The 17,780-nt window shown below is 41.7% G+C and overlaps 1 protein-coding gene across 1 annotated transcript; it reads right to left on the bottom strand.

Annotated features, from left to right (window-relative positions):
- Positions 1–10,302: 10,302 nt before the first annotated feature.
- Positions 10,303–17,598, bottom strand: LOC118936420 (adenylate cyclase type 1-like). The gene is made up of 5 exons (XM_036978551.2): positions 17,449–17,598; positions 16,548–16,646; positions 12,709–12,823; positions 11,872–11,996; positions 10,303–11,726 (listed from the first exon to the last, which is right to left on the bottom strand). The coding sequence occupies exons 1-5, from the start codon at positions 17,500–17,502 to the stop codon at positions 11,379–11,381; spliced, it is 741 nt and encodes a 246-aa protein (XP_036834446.2). The 5' UTR covers positions 17,503–17,598; the 3' UTR covers positions 10,303–11,378.
- Positions 17,599–17,780: the final 182 nt, after the last annotated feature.

The following is a 17,780-nucleotide window of genomic DNA, read 5'->3' as shown; positions in this document are numbered from 1 at the left end:
GGCATTGTGTGTGTGTGTGTGTGTGTGTGTGTGTGTGTGTGTGTGTGTGTGTGTGTGTGTGTGTGTGTGTGTGTGTGTGTGTGTGTGTGTGTGTGTGTGTGTGCGTGCGTGCGTGCGTGCGTGCGTGCGTGCGTGCGTGCGTGCGTGCGTGCGTGCGTGCGTGCGTGCGTGCGTGCGAAAGAGAGGGAGAGAAAGAGCGAGAGTGTACTGCATGTCTGTGTGAAAGATGGAAAGAGAGAAAGGCATTGTGTGTGTGTGTGTGTGTGTGTGTGTGTGTGTGTGTGTGTGTGAAAGAGAGGGAGAGAAAGAGCGAGAGTGTACTGCATGTCTGTGTGAAAGATGGAAAGAGAGAAAGGAAGTGTGTGTGTGTTACACATTTTAATAACACAAGCACAAGTACAGTGAAATGCCTTTCTTGCAAACTCAACACCCAACAACGCAATAATCAATATCAATTTATTACTAGAAAAAACAAGTAAGCAGGCTTACTATATTCAGGACATATACACCATATTTGCATGTGCAGGGATACTGGAGTAATGGAGGTAGATATGTACAGGGGTAAGGGGACTAAGCAACAGGATATAAGATAAACAGAGTAGCAGCAGCTTATATGTGAGTGGGTGTGTGTATAGAGTGTGTGCATGTTATGTGTGAGTAAGAAAATGATGGAGTGTTTGTATGAGCGTTGGAGTTACAGTGTATGTGAGTGTGTAGGGCCCTGTGAGTGTGCATATAGAGCTATTAGCTATTGTTAGCTATTTATCAGTCATATTGCTTGGGGATAGAAGCTGTTCAGGAACCTGTTGGTATCAGACTTGATGCACCAGTACCTCTTGACATGCGGCAGCAGAGAGAACAGTCTATGGCTTGGGTGGTTGGGATCTTTGACGATTTTCAGAGCCTTCTTTTCACACCACCTGGTATAGAGTTCCTGGATAGCAGGGAGCTCGACCCCAGTGATGTACTGGGCTGTCCGCACAACCCTCTCTAGCGCCATGACATCAAGGGAGGTACTATTGAGAGCGCTGCTATTTCCATAGCAAGCAGTGATGCAGCCAGTCAATATGCTCTCAATAGTACAGCTGTAGAATCTTTCAGGATTTGGGGGCCCATGCCAAACCTTTTCAACCTCCTGAGTGTGTGTACTGTATGTGTGTGTGTGTGTGTGTGTGCATATAAGAGAGAGAGACAAAGAAAGAGAGAGCGAGAGAGCACAAGAGAACGCGAGAGCGAGAGAGTGTGTCTGTGTGTTTTCTTTATCCCCATCTCCAGATCTTTTGGCCATTCTCCCCTTGAAAGGAATACATATTCTGGGGATCAGTGACGTCTGAGTGTCAACAGATTTCCTCTCTTCTCTGGACAAGATTCCTGTTATGTTGTCAGTTGCTACCCCACATGACGTCCGTACACTGTTACGACACAACCAACCACAACACAGAGAGAGACAGAGAGAGGCCGCACTATGACCAACAGCCTGACCCCATGTTGTGTTGTTGCCCCCCACTCCTTACATCCCTCAGTTCTCTCTTCTGCCGGGTTGTCATTTTATGCATTATTAGTTTAGTTACCTCTCCATAAGCAACTACTCTGGTTGCCTCACACACACACACACACACACACACACACACACACACACACACACACACACACACACACACACACACACTGGAAGAACACAAAGGGTTGAGGAGATTGACGCAAGAGCATACGTTGATTATTATTTAATAATACGTCAATATCATAGCAGTGCAAACACTTATAGTATAAAATAGTTTCTCCATAAGAAATGTACATTCACATATAACATATCAACCAAAACTGTTTTGTTAACAAAAGGAATATTGGACATTGGAAATATTTCACCATCATTCAGGTTAGTATGTCATGTCTCTCTAAATACAACATACAGTGAGCAATACCTAAACATATCACAATGTTTCAACCCGTATCATATATGAAAATATCAATATCTAGTTCACAGGAAATATAGAATATAGAACCCTTGTCCCTCAATGTTACTGGTTGTCCAAAGCAGAGGTATATAAAAATCTTTTTTTCTCTCAGAGACTGATATGATGAAATGTAGAAAGATTGAATCTGACCTGAATCTGACACAGAAGTATGAAGAGTTTGAGACTTTCTGGTTGATATGATATGCAGAATCACTTCCATGGTAATAAAATACGGGGATGGTTGATCGTGCTACAGCATTCCAATAAAGTTGATCTTGAGTTACAAAAGCACTAAGATCCCTTTAAATAAAACGACAAATGAAAACAGTAAAAACACAGTCAATGAAACCCCATAGCCACAGGTCTGTGTGCTACTGATGTACACTGGGTGGGAGCTTCCCAAATGCCACCCTATTCCATACCTTGTGCACTACTTTTGGTCAAAAGTAGTGCACTATATACGGAATAGAGTACCATTTGGGATGCACCCCAAAATATGTATGATATGTTTACAACAATATGTTGGCACATTGATACATCACCTAATCCATATCATTATGACCACAGAGGGTCACAGAGTACCCTCCCCCCCGGCCTCCTACCATCCTGTAATGTCTCAGTTAGGTTCAACATGGCTTACAAACAGAAGTCGATTTCAGACATTTGCTCAACTACAGCAAACATCAAATTGAAGATCGTACGACCACACCACAGCACAACCCCCCAAAGAAAGTCACAGGTTGAAAAGCAGCAAATATTCAAGACCACTGCTTTCCTTGGCTTAGTTTTCACATGCAAGAGGACTGTTGTGTATGTTGGTCTGTTGGACTGTTTGTCTGTTTGTTTCGTTGTGTCTTTACCTCATGCAGGCCCGAGAGGAGAGGCCTTCAGAGTAACTGGCTACGGTGGCCTGTAAGAGACATACAGGTTGCTCTTCAGTGAGAGAATTGTACTCCCCTTCCTGCTTCAAAACCACAGGTCTCAATAAAGTTTTGATAAAAATAGAAGTTGAACATGGTCTTTTTGTCATTGAAAATATCACTCAGTAAACAAGCAGGCAAAAACGCAATTTTAAACCACCAAAGAATTGTAACCTCACCACACTCAACACAAAAATAACTCTCTGTAACATGCTCGTCTTTTTTTTCACAGAAATACATACTTTTTTTGTCACGGCAACGCATGCTCTTACAAGTTAACAGCACTATCCAATCAGGATGCTCTTACAAGTTAACAGCACTATCCAATCAGGATGCTCTTACAAGTTAACAGCACTATCCAATCAGGATGCTCTTACAAGTTAACAGCACTATCCAATCAGGATGCTCTTACAAGTTAACAGCACTATCCAATCAGGATGCTCTTACAAGTTAACAGCACTATCCAATCAGGATGCTCTTACAAGTTAACAGCACTATCCAATCAGGATGCTCTTACAAGTTAACAGCACTATCCAATCAGGATGCTCTTACAAGTTAACAGCACTATCCAATCAGGATGCTCTTACAAGTTAACAGCACTATCCAATTAGGATGCTCTTACAAGTTAACAGCACTATCCAATCAGGATGCTCTTACAAGTTAACAGCACTATCCAATCAGGATGCTCTTACAAGTTAACAGCACTATCCAATCAGGATGCTCTTACAAGTTAACAGCACTATCCAATCAGGATGCTCTTACAAGTTAACAGCACTATCCAATCAGGATGCTCTTACAAGTTAACAGCACTATCCAATCAGGATGCTCTTACAAGTTAACAGCACTATCCAATCAGGATGCTCTTACAAGTTAACAGCACTATCCAATCAGGATGCTCTTACAAGTTAACAGCACTATCCAATCAGGATGCTCTTACAAGTTAACAGCACTATCCAATCAGGATGCTCTTACAAGTTAACAGCACTATCCAATCAGGATGCTCTTACAAGTTAACAGCACTATCCAATTAGGATGCTCTTACAAGTTAACAGCACTATCCAATCAGGATGCTCTTACAAGTTAACAGCACTATCCAATCAGGATGCTCTTACAAGTTAACAGCACTATCCAATTAGGATGCTCTTACAAGTTAACAGCACTATCCAATCAGGATGCTCTTACAAGTTAACAGCACTATCCAAATAGGATGCTCTTACAAGTTAACAGCACTATCCAATCAGGATGCTCTTACAAGTTAACAGCACTATCCAATCAGGATGCTCTTACAAGTTAACAGCACTATCCAATCAGGATGCTCTTACAAGTTAACAGCACTATCCAATCAGGATGCTCTTACAAGTTAACAGCACTATCCAATCAGGATGCTCTTACAAGTTAACAGCACTATCCAATCAGGATGCTCTTACAAGTTAACAGCACTATCCAATTAGGATGCTCTTACAAGTTAACAGCACTATCCAATCAGGATGCTCTTACAAGTTAACAGCACTATCCAATCAGGATGCTCTTACAAGTTAACAGCACTATCCAATCAGGATGCTCTTACAAGTTAACAGCACTATCCAATCAGGATGCTCTTACAAGTTAACAGCACTATCCAATCAGGATGCTCTTGCAGATAACAGCACTATCCAATTAGGATGCTCTTACAAGTTAACAGCACTATCCAATCAGGATGCTCTTACAAGTTAACAGCACTATCCAATCAGGATGCTCTTACAAGTTAACAGCACTATCCAATCAGGATGCTCTTACAAGTTAACAGCACTATCCAATCAGGATGCTCTTACAAGTTACAGTAACAGCACTATCCAATCAGGATGCTCTTACAAGTTAACAGCACTATCCAATCAGGATGCTCTTACAAGTTAACAGCACTATCCAATCAGGATGCTCTTGCAGATAACAGCACTATCCAATTAGGATGCTCTTGCAGTTAACATCACGGTCCAATCAGGATGCTCTTAAAGAGCACTATCCAATTGGGATGCTCTTATTAGAGCACTATCCAATCAGGATGCTCTTACAATAAACAGTTATCCAGTATCCATGCTCTTACAATAAACAGCTATCCAATCAGGATTCTCTTACAATGAATAAACATGTATCCAATCAGGACGCTCTTACAATAAACAGCTATCCAATCAGGATGCTCTTACAATGAATGAACATCTATCCAATCAGGATTCTCTTATAATAAACATCTATCCAATCGGGATGCTCTTACAATAAACAGCTATCCAATCAGGATGCTCTAACAGCATTATTCAATCAGAGCTGAGCTACTGAGCCAGCTGACCTCACGGCAAAGCGTAATCTAAGGACTTCTAGCAACAAATCAAGGAGCCAATAGTGATTCTCACTGAAAAACAGTCAGCAACACTGCTACTGCAAGCAGGATAGGGCAGGGGAGATTCCGTTTCAGAAGAACACACACTGTTTTATTGCTACACATTTACTGGAATGACGGAAGGAAGATTCTGGAAGTTAGAAGCATCATTTATCCACTTTAATACAAACACACAGCAAACTGGACTCCAATGTAGCGGAAGGTGTCATCATGCATCCAACAACAGCACTACTGGTGACCAACCCTGAACTGATACAAGGCCCCATCTCTAAGATAATAGCTGTCATTCTTAAATTCAAAGTTTTGTACATTTAAAAAGCTGTAATAAAGACTAAAACACTTTGCAATAGACAATGTGGTCTGGCAGTTTGTATTGGAGGAATATGGTCCAGAAAATGTAATATGGTCCAGTCTGTGACAGACATTTTTGGCAGAATTACATTTATATGGAAAAGGGAGGATATCTAAATGCTTGGATGAAATCTACATTGATCTATTTGAAAGATGATACAATTATAACACTTTCACTAAACTCTGCCTGTAGAGTGGTCCGTTGGTAAGGCTACAGCTCTGATATAAGATGCATAAGTACGGTTGCAAAATTCTGGTAACTTTCCCAACAATCCCAGGTTTCCAGAAATCCTGGTTGTAGGATTCCTGGATTACAGTTTATCCGTTCCTAATTCCAAGTATCTTCCAACCTGGATTTACAGTTTATCCATTCCTAAGTCCAAGTATCTTCCAACCTGGATTTACAGTTGATCCGTTCCTAATTCCAAGTATCTTCCAACCTGGATTTACAGTTGTTCCATTCCTAATTCCAAGTATCTTCCAACCTGGATTTACAGTTGATCCATTCCTAATTCCAAGTATCTCCCAACCTGGATTTACAGTTGATCCGTTCCTAATTCCAAGTATCTCCCAACCTGGATTTACAGTTGATCCGTTCCTAATTCCAAGTATCTTCCAACCTGGATTTACAGTTTATCCATTCCTAATTCCAAGTATCTTCCAACCTGGATTTACAGTTGATCCATTCCTAATTCCAAGTATCTTCCAACCTGGATTTACAGTTGATCCGTTCCTAATTCCAAGTATCTCCCAACCTGGATTTACAGTTGATCCATTCCTAATTCCAAGTATCTTCCAACCTGGATTTCTGAAAACTTTTGGGAAAGCTACCGGAATTTTGTAACCCTAATCAGAGGGATAGAAGGGGTCAACCTAAGGCGAGGTGAAGGAATGGTAAGGTAAGGTAAGGTAAGGTAAGGTAAGGTAAGGGAAGGGAAGGGAAGGGAATGAATGGTAAGGTAAGGTAAGGTAAGGGAAGGTAAGGTAAGGTAAGGTAAGGTAAGGTAAGGTAAGGTAAGGTAAGGTAAGGTAAGGTAAGGTAAGGTAAGGTAAGGGAAGGGAAGGGAAGGGAAGGGAAGGGAAGGGAAGGGAAGGGAAGGGAAGGGAATGAATGGTAAGGTAAGGGAAGGTAAGGTAAGGTAAGGTAAGGTAAGGTAAGGTAAGGTAAGGTAAGGTAAGGTAAGGGAAGGGAAGGTAAGGTAAGGTAAGGTAAGGGAAGGGAAGGGAAGGAATGGTAAGGTAAGGTAGGGGAAGGTAAGGTAAGGTAAGGTAAGGTAAGGGAAGGGAAGGGAAGGGAAGGGAAGGGAAGGGAAGGGAAGGGAAGGGAAGGGAAGGGAAGGGAAGGGAAGGGAATGGTTAGGTAAGATAAGGTAAGGTAAGGTGAAGGAATGGTTAGGTAAGGTAAGGTAAAGGAATGGTTAGGTAAGATAAGGTAAGGTGAATTAATGGTTAGATAAGGTAAGGTAAAGGACTGGTTAGGTAAGGTAAGGTAAGGTGAAGGAATGGTTAGGTAAGGTAAGATGAAGGAATGGTTAGATAAGGTAAGGCAAAGGAATGGTTAGATAAGGTAAGGTAAAGGAATGGTTAGGTAAGATAAGGTAAGGTGAAGGAATGGTTAGGTAAGGTAAGGTAAAGGAATGGTAAGGTAAGGTAAGGTAAGGTAAGGTAAGGTAAGGTGAGGTAAAGGAATGGTTAGGAAATGTAAGGTAAGGTGAAGGAATGGTTAGTTAAGATAAGGTAAGGTGAAGTAATTGTTAGGAAAGGTAAGGTAAAGGAATGGTTAGGTAAGGTAAGGTAAGGTAAGGTGAAGGAATGGTTAGTTAAGATAAGTTAAGATGGTTGGAATGGAATGGTTGGGTAAGGTAAGGTAAAGGAATGGTTAGGTTAGATAAGGTAAGGTAAGGTAAATGAATGGTTAGGTTAGATAAGGAGAAGGAATGGTTAGGTAAGGTAAGGTAAGGTAAAGGAATGGTTAGGTTAGATAAGGTAAGGTAAGGTAAGGTAAAGGAATGGTTCGGTTAGATAAGGTGAAGGAATGGTTAGGTAAGGTAAGGTAAGATGAAGGAATGGTTAGGTTAGGTAAGGTAAGGTAAAGGAATGGTTAGGTAAGGTAAGGTAAAGGAATGGTTAGGTAAGGTAAGGTAAAGGAATGGTTAGGTAAGGTAAGGTAAAGGAATGGTTAGGTAAGGTAGGGTAAAGGAATGGTTAGGTAAGGTAAGATAAAGGAATGGTAAGGTAAGGTAAGGTAAGATGAAGGAATGGTTAGGTAAGGTAAGGTAAGATGAAGGAATGGTTAGGTAAGGTAAGGTAAGATGAAGGAATGGTTAGGTTAGGTAAGATAAAGGAATTGTTAGGTAAGGTAAGGTAGGTGAAGGAATGTTTAGGTAAGGTAAGGTAAAGGAATGGTTAGGTTAGGTTAAGGTAAGGTAAGGTAAAGGAATGGTTAGGTAAGGTAAGGTAAGGTAAGGTAAAGGAATGGTTAGATAAGGTAAGGCAAGGTAAAGAAATGGTAGGTTAGATAAGGTGAAGGAATGGTTAGGTAAGGTAAGGTAAGGTGAAGGAATGGTTAGGTAAGGTAAGGTGAAGGAATGGTTAGGTAAGGTAAGGTGAAGGAATGGTTAGGTAAGGTAAGGTGAAGGAAAGGTTAGGTAAGGTAAGGTGAAGGAAAGGTTAGGTAAGGTAAGACCAGGGAATGGTTACGTAATGTGAATGAATCTTTAGGTAAAGTAAGATGAAAGCAATGTCATGCGAGTGAAGTATGCATGGTACAGATTTAGAACCTTTGGCTAGTAGAAATTGTGGTCTACTAGCCCGGCTGACCAAAATCCTTAAGTTCCATTTCCTCACAGAGAGAGAAAGGACTGGGTCCTGGACGATTTCTCTGTCCGTCTGCACTGTGGAACCACATTCTCTAGTGACAGTCCAGTAAAGTGGAACCACATTCTCTAGTGACAGTCCAGTAAAGTGGAACCACATTCTCTAGTGACAGTCCAGTAAGGTGGAACCACATTCTCTAGTGACAGTCCAGTAAAGTGGAACCACATTCTCTAGTGACAGTCCAGTAAGGTGGAACCACATTCTCTAGTGACAGTCCAGTAAAGTGGAACCACATTCTCTAGTGACAGTCCAGTAAAGGTGGAACCACATTCTCTAGTGACAGTCCAGTACAGTGGAACCACATTCTCTAGTGACAGTCCAGTAAGGTGGAACCACATTCTCTAGTGACAGTCCAGTAAGGTGGAACCACATTCTCTAGTGACAGTTCAGTAAAGTGGAACCACATTCTCTAGTGACAGTCCAGTAAGGTGGAACCACATTCTCTAGTGACAGTCCAGTAAGGTGGAACCACATTCTCTAGTGACAGTCCAGTAAAGGTGAAACCCATTCTCTAGTGACAGTCCAGTAAAGTGGAACCACATTCTCTAGTGACAGTCCAGTAAAGTGGAACCACATTCTCTAGTGACAGTCCAGTAAGGTGGAACCACATTCTCTAGTGACAGTCCAGTAAAGTGGAACCACATTCTCTAGTGACAGTCCAGTAAAGTGGAACCACATTCTCTAGTGACAGTCCAGTAAAGTGGAACCACATTCTCTAGTGACAGTCCAGTAAAGTGGAACCACATTCTCTAGTGACAGTCCAGTAAGGTGGAACCACATTCTCTAGTGACAGTCCAGTAAGGTGGAACCACATTCTCTAGTGACAGTTCAGTAAAGTGGAACCACATTCTCTAGTGACAGTCCAGTAAGGTGGAACCACATTCTCTAGTGACAGTCCAGTAAAGTGGAACCACATTCTCTAGTGACAAACCAGTAAAGGGGAACCACATTCTCTAGTGACAGTCCAGTAAAGTGGAACCACATTCTCTAGTGACAGTCCAGTAAAGTGGAACCACATTCTCTAGTGACAGTCCAGTAAAGTGGAACCCCATTCTCTAGTGACAGTCCAGTAAAGTGGAACCACAATCTCTAGTGACAGTCCAGTAAAGTGGAACCACATTCTCTAGTGACAGTCCAGTAAAGTGGAACCACATTCTCTAGTGACAGTCCAGTAAAGTGGAACCACATTCTCTAGTGACAGTCCAGTAAGGTGGAACCACATTCTCTAGTGACAGTCCAGTAAAGTGGAACCACATTCTCTAGTGACAGTCCAGTAAAGTGGAACCACATTCTCTAGTGACAGTCCAGTAAGGTGGAACCACATTCTCTAGTGACAGTCCAGTAAGGTGGAACCACATTCTCTAGTGACAATCCAGTAAGGTGGAACCACATTCTAGAGTGACAGTCCAGTAAAGGTGAACCACATTCTCTAGTGACAGTCCAGTAAAGTGGAAACACATTCTCTAGTGACAGTCCAGTAAAGTGGAACCACATTCTCTAGTGACAGTCCAGTAAGGTGGAACCACATTCTCTAGTGACAGTCCAGTAAAGTTGAACCACATTCTCTAGTGACAGTCCAGTAAAGTGGAACCACATTCTCTAGTGACAGTCCAGTAAAGTGGAACCACATTCTCTAGTGACAGTCCAGTAAGGTGGAACCACATTCTCTAGTGACAGTCCAGTAAGGTGGAACCACATTCTCTAGTGACAGTCCAGTATGGTGGAACCACATTCTCTAGTGACAGTCCAGTAAAGTGGAACCACATTCTCTAGTGACAGTCCAGTAAAGTGGAACCACATTCTCTAGTGACAGTCCAGTAAGGTGGAACCACATTCTCTAGTGACAGTCCAGTAAAGTGGAACCACATTCTCTAGTGACAGTCCAGTAAAGTGGAACCACATTCTCTAGTGACAGTTCAGTAAAGTGGAACCACATTCTCTAGTAACAGTCCAGTAAGAGGGAACCACATTCTCTAGTGACAGTCCAGTAAAGTGGAACCACATTCTCTAGTGACAATCCAGTAAAGTGGAACCACATTCTCTAGTGACAGTCCAGTAACGTGGAACCACATTCTCTAGTGACAGTCCAGTAAAGTGGAACCACATTCTCTAGTGACAGTCCAGTAAAGTGGAACCCCATTCTCTAGTGACAGTCCAGTAAGGTGGAACCACATTCTCTAGTGACAGTCCAGTAACGTGGAACCACATTCTCTAGTGACAGTCCAGTAAAATGGAACCACATTCTCTAGTGACAGTCCAGTAAAGTGGAACCACATTCTCTAGTGACAGTCCAGTAAGAGGGAACCACATTCTCTAGTGACAATCCAGCAAGGTGGAACCACATTCTCTAGTGACAGTCCAGTAAAGTGGAACCACATTCTCTAGTGACAGTCCAGTAAAGTGGAACCACATTCTCTAGTGACAGTCCAGTAAAATGGAACCACATTCTCCAGTGACAGTCCAGTAAGGTGGAACCACATTCTCTAGTGACAGTCCAGTAACGTGGAACCACATTCTCTAGTGACAGTCCAGTAAAGTGGAACCACATTCTCTAGTGACAATCCAGTAAGGTGGAACCACATTCTCTAGTGACAGTCCAGTAAAGTGGAACCACATTCTCTAGTGACAGTCCAGTAAAGTGGAACCACATTCTCTAGTGACAGTCCAGTAAAATGGAACCACATTCTCTAGTGACAGTCCAGTAAGGTGGAACCACATTCTCTAGTGATAGTCCATTAAAGTGGAACCCGCTCCTTCTTCCTCTCTCTCTCTCATCCCTATTTCACTCTCACTTTCAGTGACTTTCTAACAGCTCTACTCTATCTCTCTCTTGATCTCCACTCTCTATCTGTCAAGGGAGATTCCTTGGTCACTATGGAGACAGTCTTCATGTCAGCCACTCACTCACACCTCCATCGCCGTGGGAACAGCCACAGAGGGCAGGTAGAGGATGGTGCTGTTTGTGGAGGTGGTTGCTGCAGTGGCTGTGCCGGGGGTGGGGTTTCGCATCGTGGAATAGGCGGTCATGGTGGGGGCGGGGCTCAGTTTGGTACAGATGTTGCTAATGGCTGAACGGTTGAAAAGACTTGTCCGGGAGCGATCCAGGTTCCTGGGCTGGTGCTGTGACCCTCTGCCGGGGATCCGCCCCTCCAGGAAGTAGGTAAGCATCTGTCCTTTGCCCTTGACGCTGACCTTGCCACGGCACACAAAGTCATATTGACCCTTAATGATGCGCTGCACATCTTCTGTCACCTGGGGGTAATGTAGGACACATGATAACAAACGACGGCTGAATGATCACCTGCATAGTGTGTGTGTGTGTGCATCTGCGTGCGTTATGTGTGCGTGATTATGTGTGCGTGTGTCTGTACATTTGTGTGTGTTTGGGGTGCTGTACCTGTATCTTGCCAGGTAGTCCGGTGGTGTCCATCCTGCTGGCCACGTTGACTGTGTTACCCCAGATATCATACTGAGGCCTCCGTGCTCCAATCACTCCTGCTACTACTGGACCCACGTTAATACCTACACACACACGCACGCACGCACACGCACACACACACACACACACACACACAGAGTCTGCTGACAGTATGGAAGTGTGTACATCAGGCACTACAGTGACTAACTAGCAGGTTCGGGTTCCAAACAAGATAACAAATACAATTGAAACCAAGGTCGGACATTACTAGTTACCACAGCCAAAGTCATGGTCACGGTTAAACACTGCCTATTTCCACCATTTATTTTCTTAAAATCAGATTTTAAACCTAACCCTAACCGTAACCCTAACCTTAACCACACTGCTAACCTTATACCTAACCCTAACCTTAAATTAAGACAAAAAAGCCAATTTTATATATATTAAATATATTTATATATATTATATTTTATATATATTAATGTATATATGAAAGTATATATGTATATTCATATTTACGATAAAGACTGTGGCTGTGGTAACTAGTGTCAACCCCTCAGGTCTCCCTGTGACACGCTTCCTGTCAGAAGGCTCTTGATGGTGCTGACGGACTGTCAAAGGTCACAGCTTTACGCATTGACTCTCACAACAATCTTTGTGGACCTGTGTGTGTCTGTCTGTGTGTGTTTATTTGTGTGTGTGTGTGTGTGGTGGGGGGGGGGGGGGGGGGGGGTATGTGTGTGTTTGTGTGCCTGTTCGTCTGTGTGCATGTGTACATGCATGCATTCGTGTTCGTGTGTGTGTGTTTCCACTCACCCACTCTCAAGACAAAGTCGTTATACGACTGGTAGTTGATGGCATCCAGTACATCATACATCTCAACAGCAAAATCTGCCACTGTGCATAAGTGTGAGGAGGTGGACTTCTTAGCCTTGAAATCACAAGACAAGAGGTGAGAATTAAGTACAAAATGGAAAAAAAGCTATGAAGGAAGTTATCTAATGCAGCTCATACCATAAGGATTTTAAATATTGCCGGCTCACAAACTGTGACATTTGCATAAAGTTTGGATTCAAGTCTCAAAATGACTGCTTTGTTTGTCCACCTTCGAGGATTTAATGTAAAGCCAGAAGAGTGTTTTATAAAAGGCAGACATACTTACACTACAATAACGTTTAATCCTCTGTCTGTCTGTCTGTCTGTCTGTCTGTCTGTCTGTCTGTCTCTCTCTCTCTCTCTCTCTCTCTCTCTCTCCGTCTCTCTCTCTTCATCTCTCAATGTCTCTCTCTCTCACTCTCTCTCTCTCTGTCTCTCTCTCTCTCTCTCCGTCTCTCTCTCTCCGTCTCTCTCTCTCTCTTTCTCTGTCTCTCTCTCTCTCTCTCTCTTCGTCTCTCAATCTCTCTCTCTCTCTCTCTCTCTCTCCGTCTCTCTCTCTTCATCTCTCAATGTCTCTTCTCTCTCTCTCTCTCTCTCTCTCTCTCCGTCTCTCTCTCTCTTCATCTCTCAATGTCTCTCTCTCTCTATCTCTCTCTCTCTCTCTCTCTCTCTCTCTCTTTCCCCGTCTCTCTCTTCATCTCTCAATGTCAAATTCAAATTCAAATTCAAGCTGCTTTATTGGCATGAAAAACATTGTGTCAATATTGCCAAAGCAACAATGCATACAATATACAAATTATAAATGATAGCAAATAATAATATAAAATGGTAGTAAATAATAATACAAAATTAAATACAAAATTAATAACAATAAAATGGTAACAGTCAATAGTAGAAATGAAACTATAACTAACTTATAACTAAATAACGGTCATCTTCTTCTTTATATCAGTACTACAACTACAATCATCATTACTACGACTACTACTACCATCACTAAACTGTTATCACTACCGTTACCACCCATATTTGGAATGATAAACATGAATAATTATAGTAATAACAATAATAGTAATAATAAGTAAGTTACTGTTTACTATGCAGATGTTATTATTCAGTGTCCCTCAGGCTATGGCAGGAAAATACATATTTGGCTGCAAGAGGAGCCATTGCTCCTTCGCCCATGAGTATTCTTAGTTTTTCTTCTGGGTTCAATTTGTAAAAAATGTGGAATATATGTAGTCATTTCTGTGAATAATGAATCTCTTTGTGAGGAATATTTATCACAGTAAAGGAGAAAGTGCATCTCTGTCTCTACCTCCCCTGTCATGCAGTGACCACATACACGCTCCTCTTTGGGTAGCCATGTCTTTTTATGTCTGCCGGTTTCTATTGCCAATCGGTAGTCACTCAGCCTGTACTTGGTAAGGATCTGTCTCTGCTTCGTATCTCTGACAGAGTAGAGATAATCAGCCAATTCATATTCTCTGTTTAGGGTCAGATAGCAATTTAGTCGGCTTTGGGATTTTGTTTCGTTTTTCCAGTATTGTAAATATGATTCCTTTGATTGGTTCATGATTTTGCTTATTGGAATTCTTTCTTTTGAAGCAGTGCTGGTGTCAGCTTGGTTGGTGAGGTCCAACACCAGCTGACTGAGAGGGCTCGTTTCTGGGCTCAGCTCTTGGGCTTGAAGTGCTTTAAATTGCAGACTCGAATTTGGACTTGAATTTAGATGTAGCCAAAATTTTTATGATCTTTTCTGTATTTTCATTATTACTGGAAAACGGCCCAATTCTGCCCTACATGCATTAGTTGGTGTATTTCTCTGGACTTGTAGAATTTTCCGACAGAATTCTGCATGTAGGGCTTCAATTGGATGTTTGTCCCACATTTTAAAATCCAGTTTCTTGAGTGGCCCCCAAACGTCACTTCCATAAAGTGCTATTGGTAGGATTACACTGTCAAATATTTTAGTCCAAATTCTAATTGGGATGTTGATTTTGAATAATTTCATTTTTATTGCATACATTGCTCTGCGGGCTTTTCTTTGAGTGCCTTCACTGCCATATTAAAGTTTCCCGATGCAGATATGGTCAGACCAAGGTAGGTGTAATTTTTTGTGTGTTCAATTAAGGTGTTGTTCAGGGTGAATTTACATTTGTGTTTCTAACATCTGGGTTTTTTTTGGAAAATCATGATTTTAGTTTATTGGAAATTTACTGCCAGGGCCCAATTATGGCAATATTGCTCTAGAATATTAATGTTTTGTTGAAGACCTTCTTTGCTTGGTGATAGAAGTACCAAGTCATCAGCATATAGCAGGTATTTCACCTCTGTGTCAAATAGTGTGAGTCCTGGGGCTGGAGATTGGTCCAACATGTCTGCTAATTCATTGATATAAATGTTGAAAAGATTTGGACTCAAATTGCAGCCTTGTCTCACACCTCGACATTGTGAAAAAAATTATGTTCTTTGGTTTTTGATTTTTATTGCACACTTGTTTTCTGTGTACATACATTTTATTAAGTCATACACCTTACCACCAAGCCCACTTTGTAGAATTTTGTAGAATAGCCCTTCGTGCCAAATCAAATCAAATGCTTTTTTAAAGTCAATAAAGCAAGCAAAGATTTTGCCCTCTTTTTTTTTGGTGGACGTGTTTATTAATTAGTGTGTGTAAGGTGTATATATGGTCAGTAGTGCGATGGTTAGGGAGAAAGCCAATTTGACATTTACTTATTACATTTTTTTCTTGAAGAAAGGTTTGAATTCTTGAATTCAAAATGCTACAGAAAATCTTTCCCAAGTTACTGTTGACGCAAATTCCCCTGTAATTATTGGGGTCTGATTTGTCTCCACTTTTGTGGATAGGGGAGATGAGCCCCTGGTTCCAGACATCAGGGAAGCAGCCAGAAGTTAAAACCATGTTGAACAATTTAAGCACAGCATTTTGCAACTCAGGTGTGCTGTTTTTCAGCATTTCATTTCTGATGTTGTCTACACCACAAGCCTTTTTTGATTTAATAGATTTTAGCTTTTCATTTAGTTCTTGTTGGGTTATTGGGTAATCTAATGGATTTTGGTTGTTTTTAATGACTGATTCCAGGATGTTCCATTTTTCTTTAATTTCTAATTGGTTCTGTTGTAAGTCTTTTTATGGGATGTTTTTAGTAAGTTTTCCAAATTCCTACATCTTGTATGGCTAATTTTTGTGGCTTTGTTGTGCTTAAATTGTTCCACATGTCCCAGAACTGATTTTGGTCAATTGCGTTTTCAATTTCATCAAGTGTCTTGTTGGTATAATTCAATTTCTTGCATTTCAGTGTTTATTTCAGTCTCTCTCTCTCTCTCTCTCTCTCTCTCTCTCTCTCTCTCTCTCTCTCTCTCTCTCTCTCTCTCTCTCTCTCTCTCTCTCTCTCTCTCTCTCTCTCTCTCTCTCTCTCTCTCTCTCTCTCTCTCTCTCTCTCTCTCTCTCTCTCTCTCTCTCTCTCTCTCTCTCTCTCTCTCTCTCTCTCTCTCTCTCTCTCTCTCTCTCTCTCTCTCTCTCTCTCTCTCTCTCTCTCTCTCTCTCTCTCTCTCTCTCTCTCTCTCTCTCTCTCTCTCTCTCTCTCTCTCTCTCTCTCTCTCTCTCTCTCTCTCTCTCTCTCTCTCTCTCTCTCTCTCTCTCTCTGGAAGGTGGAAACTTCACCTCATGCAAAGAAATCAGTATCTGAGGACCCTTGGATTTGGGTCTCACACACACACACACACACACAGTATGATATACAAGTTAAGTGTACCTTGGAGCCAGTGGTAGGTACCAGGCCTACTGCAGCCATGTATGTGCTGCCGATAGTTTTGATCTTCTCAATGTCCTTATAGCACTCTTTGTCCATCAGCTACAGGCAGAGAGAGAGAGAAAGGTAATTACATATAGGTATACAGAGAGTTATGAGAGAGACGTGACCAGTAAGCATTTGAAATAATAAGCCAGGGTTGGGTTCATTCCAATTGAAGTCAGTCAATTCAGGAAGCGATTTGATTTTTAAAAGAAAAACACAAATGGACAAACTTTAGACATACATAGCTTCTCTTTTTCAGATCATTGCGAAGTCGTTAAAAATAGATCAAATGTTTTCAAGTATGGAATTGGAACTTTTGGAAAGTTTACTTCCTGAATTGACTGCCTTCAATTCAAACCCCAACCCTGTAATCAACTTTCAGCCAAACCAACCTCCTCCCCACATGCATATCTTCCTCTCCCTGAAGAGAGCAATGAATAAACTGTATGATCACACCACCACTATAATATCTGACCAGCTAATGTCAACACTGTCAGTACACATGGAACTAATGTCAACACTGTCAGTACACATGGAACTAATGTCAACACTGTCAGTACACATGGAACTAATGTCAACACTGTCAGTACACATGGAACTAATGTCAACACTGTCAGTACACATGGAACTAATGTCAACACTGTCAGTACACATGGAACTAATGTCAACACTGTCAGTACACATGGAACAGTAGAACATGAAAATAGAGATGTTGGTCCACATTCCAATTGGCACCCTATTCCCTATGCACTGCTTTTGACCAGGGTCCATAGGACTATAAAATAAATAAGGTGCCATAGGGCCCTGGTCAAAAGCAGTGCACTATATAGGGAATAGGGTGCCATTTGGGATGCCTCACCTCGTCAAAGTCTGCGATGATCTCGTTGAGCAGCCTGAGACACTCTACTCCCATGTTGTTGCCGTCCAGCTCAATGTAGAAGTCATTGAAATTAGCGATGGAGGCAAACAGCACTCCTACCTGACTATACGACTGGTAGTACAGGTCCTAACACAGATTCAGACAGGGAACCTAGCAGTTAGATAGGACTACTACACAGGTATTAACAGGTCCTGAAACAGTTTTTACAAAGGGTTAAAGGAAAATTTCAGGATTTTACAACTTGACTTTAGATGGTTCATCACCCTGAAAGAACAGTTATTGCAGAGTTAACAGTACCAATCCTAGATCAG

Source organism: Oncorhynchus mykiss, chromosome 5 (genome assembly GCF_057628025.1).
Source record: "Oncorhynchus mykiss isolate SJ-2025 chromosome 5, ASM5762802v1, whole genome shotgun sequence".
Lineage (NCBI taxonomy): Eukaryota > Metazoa > Chordata > Actinopteri > Salmoniformes > Salmonidae > Oncorhynchus > Oncorhynchus mykiss.
This window is presented reverse-complemented; position numbering and strand designations above follow the sequence as displayed.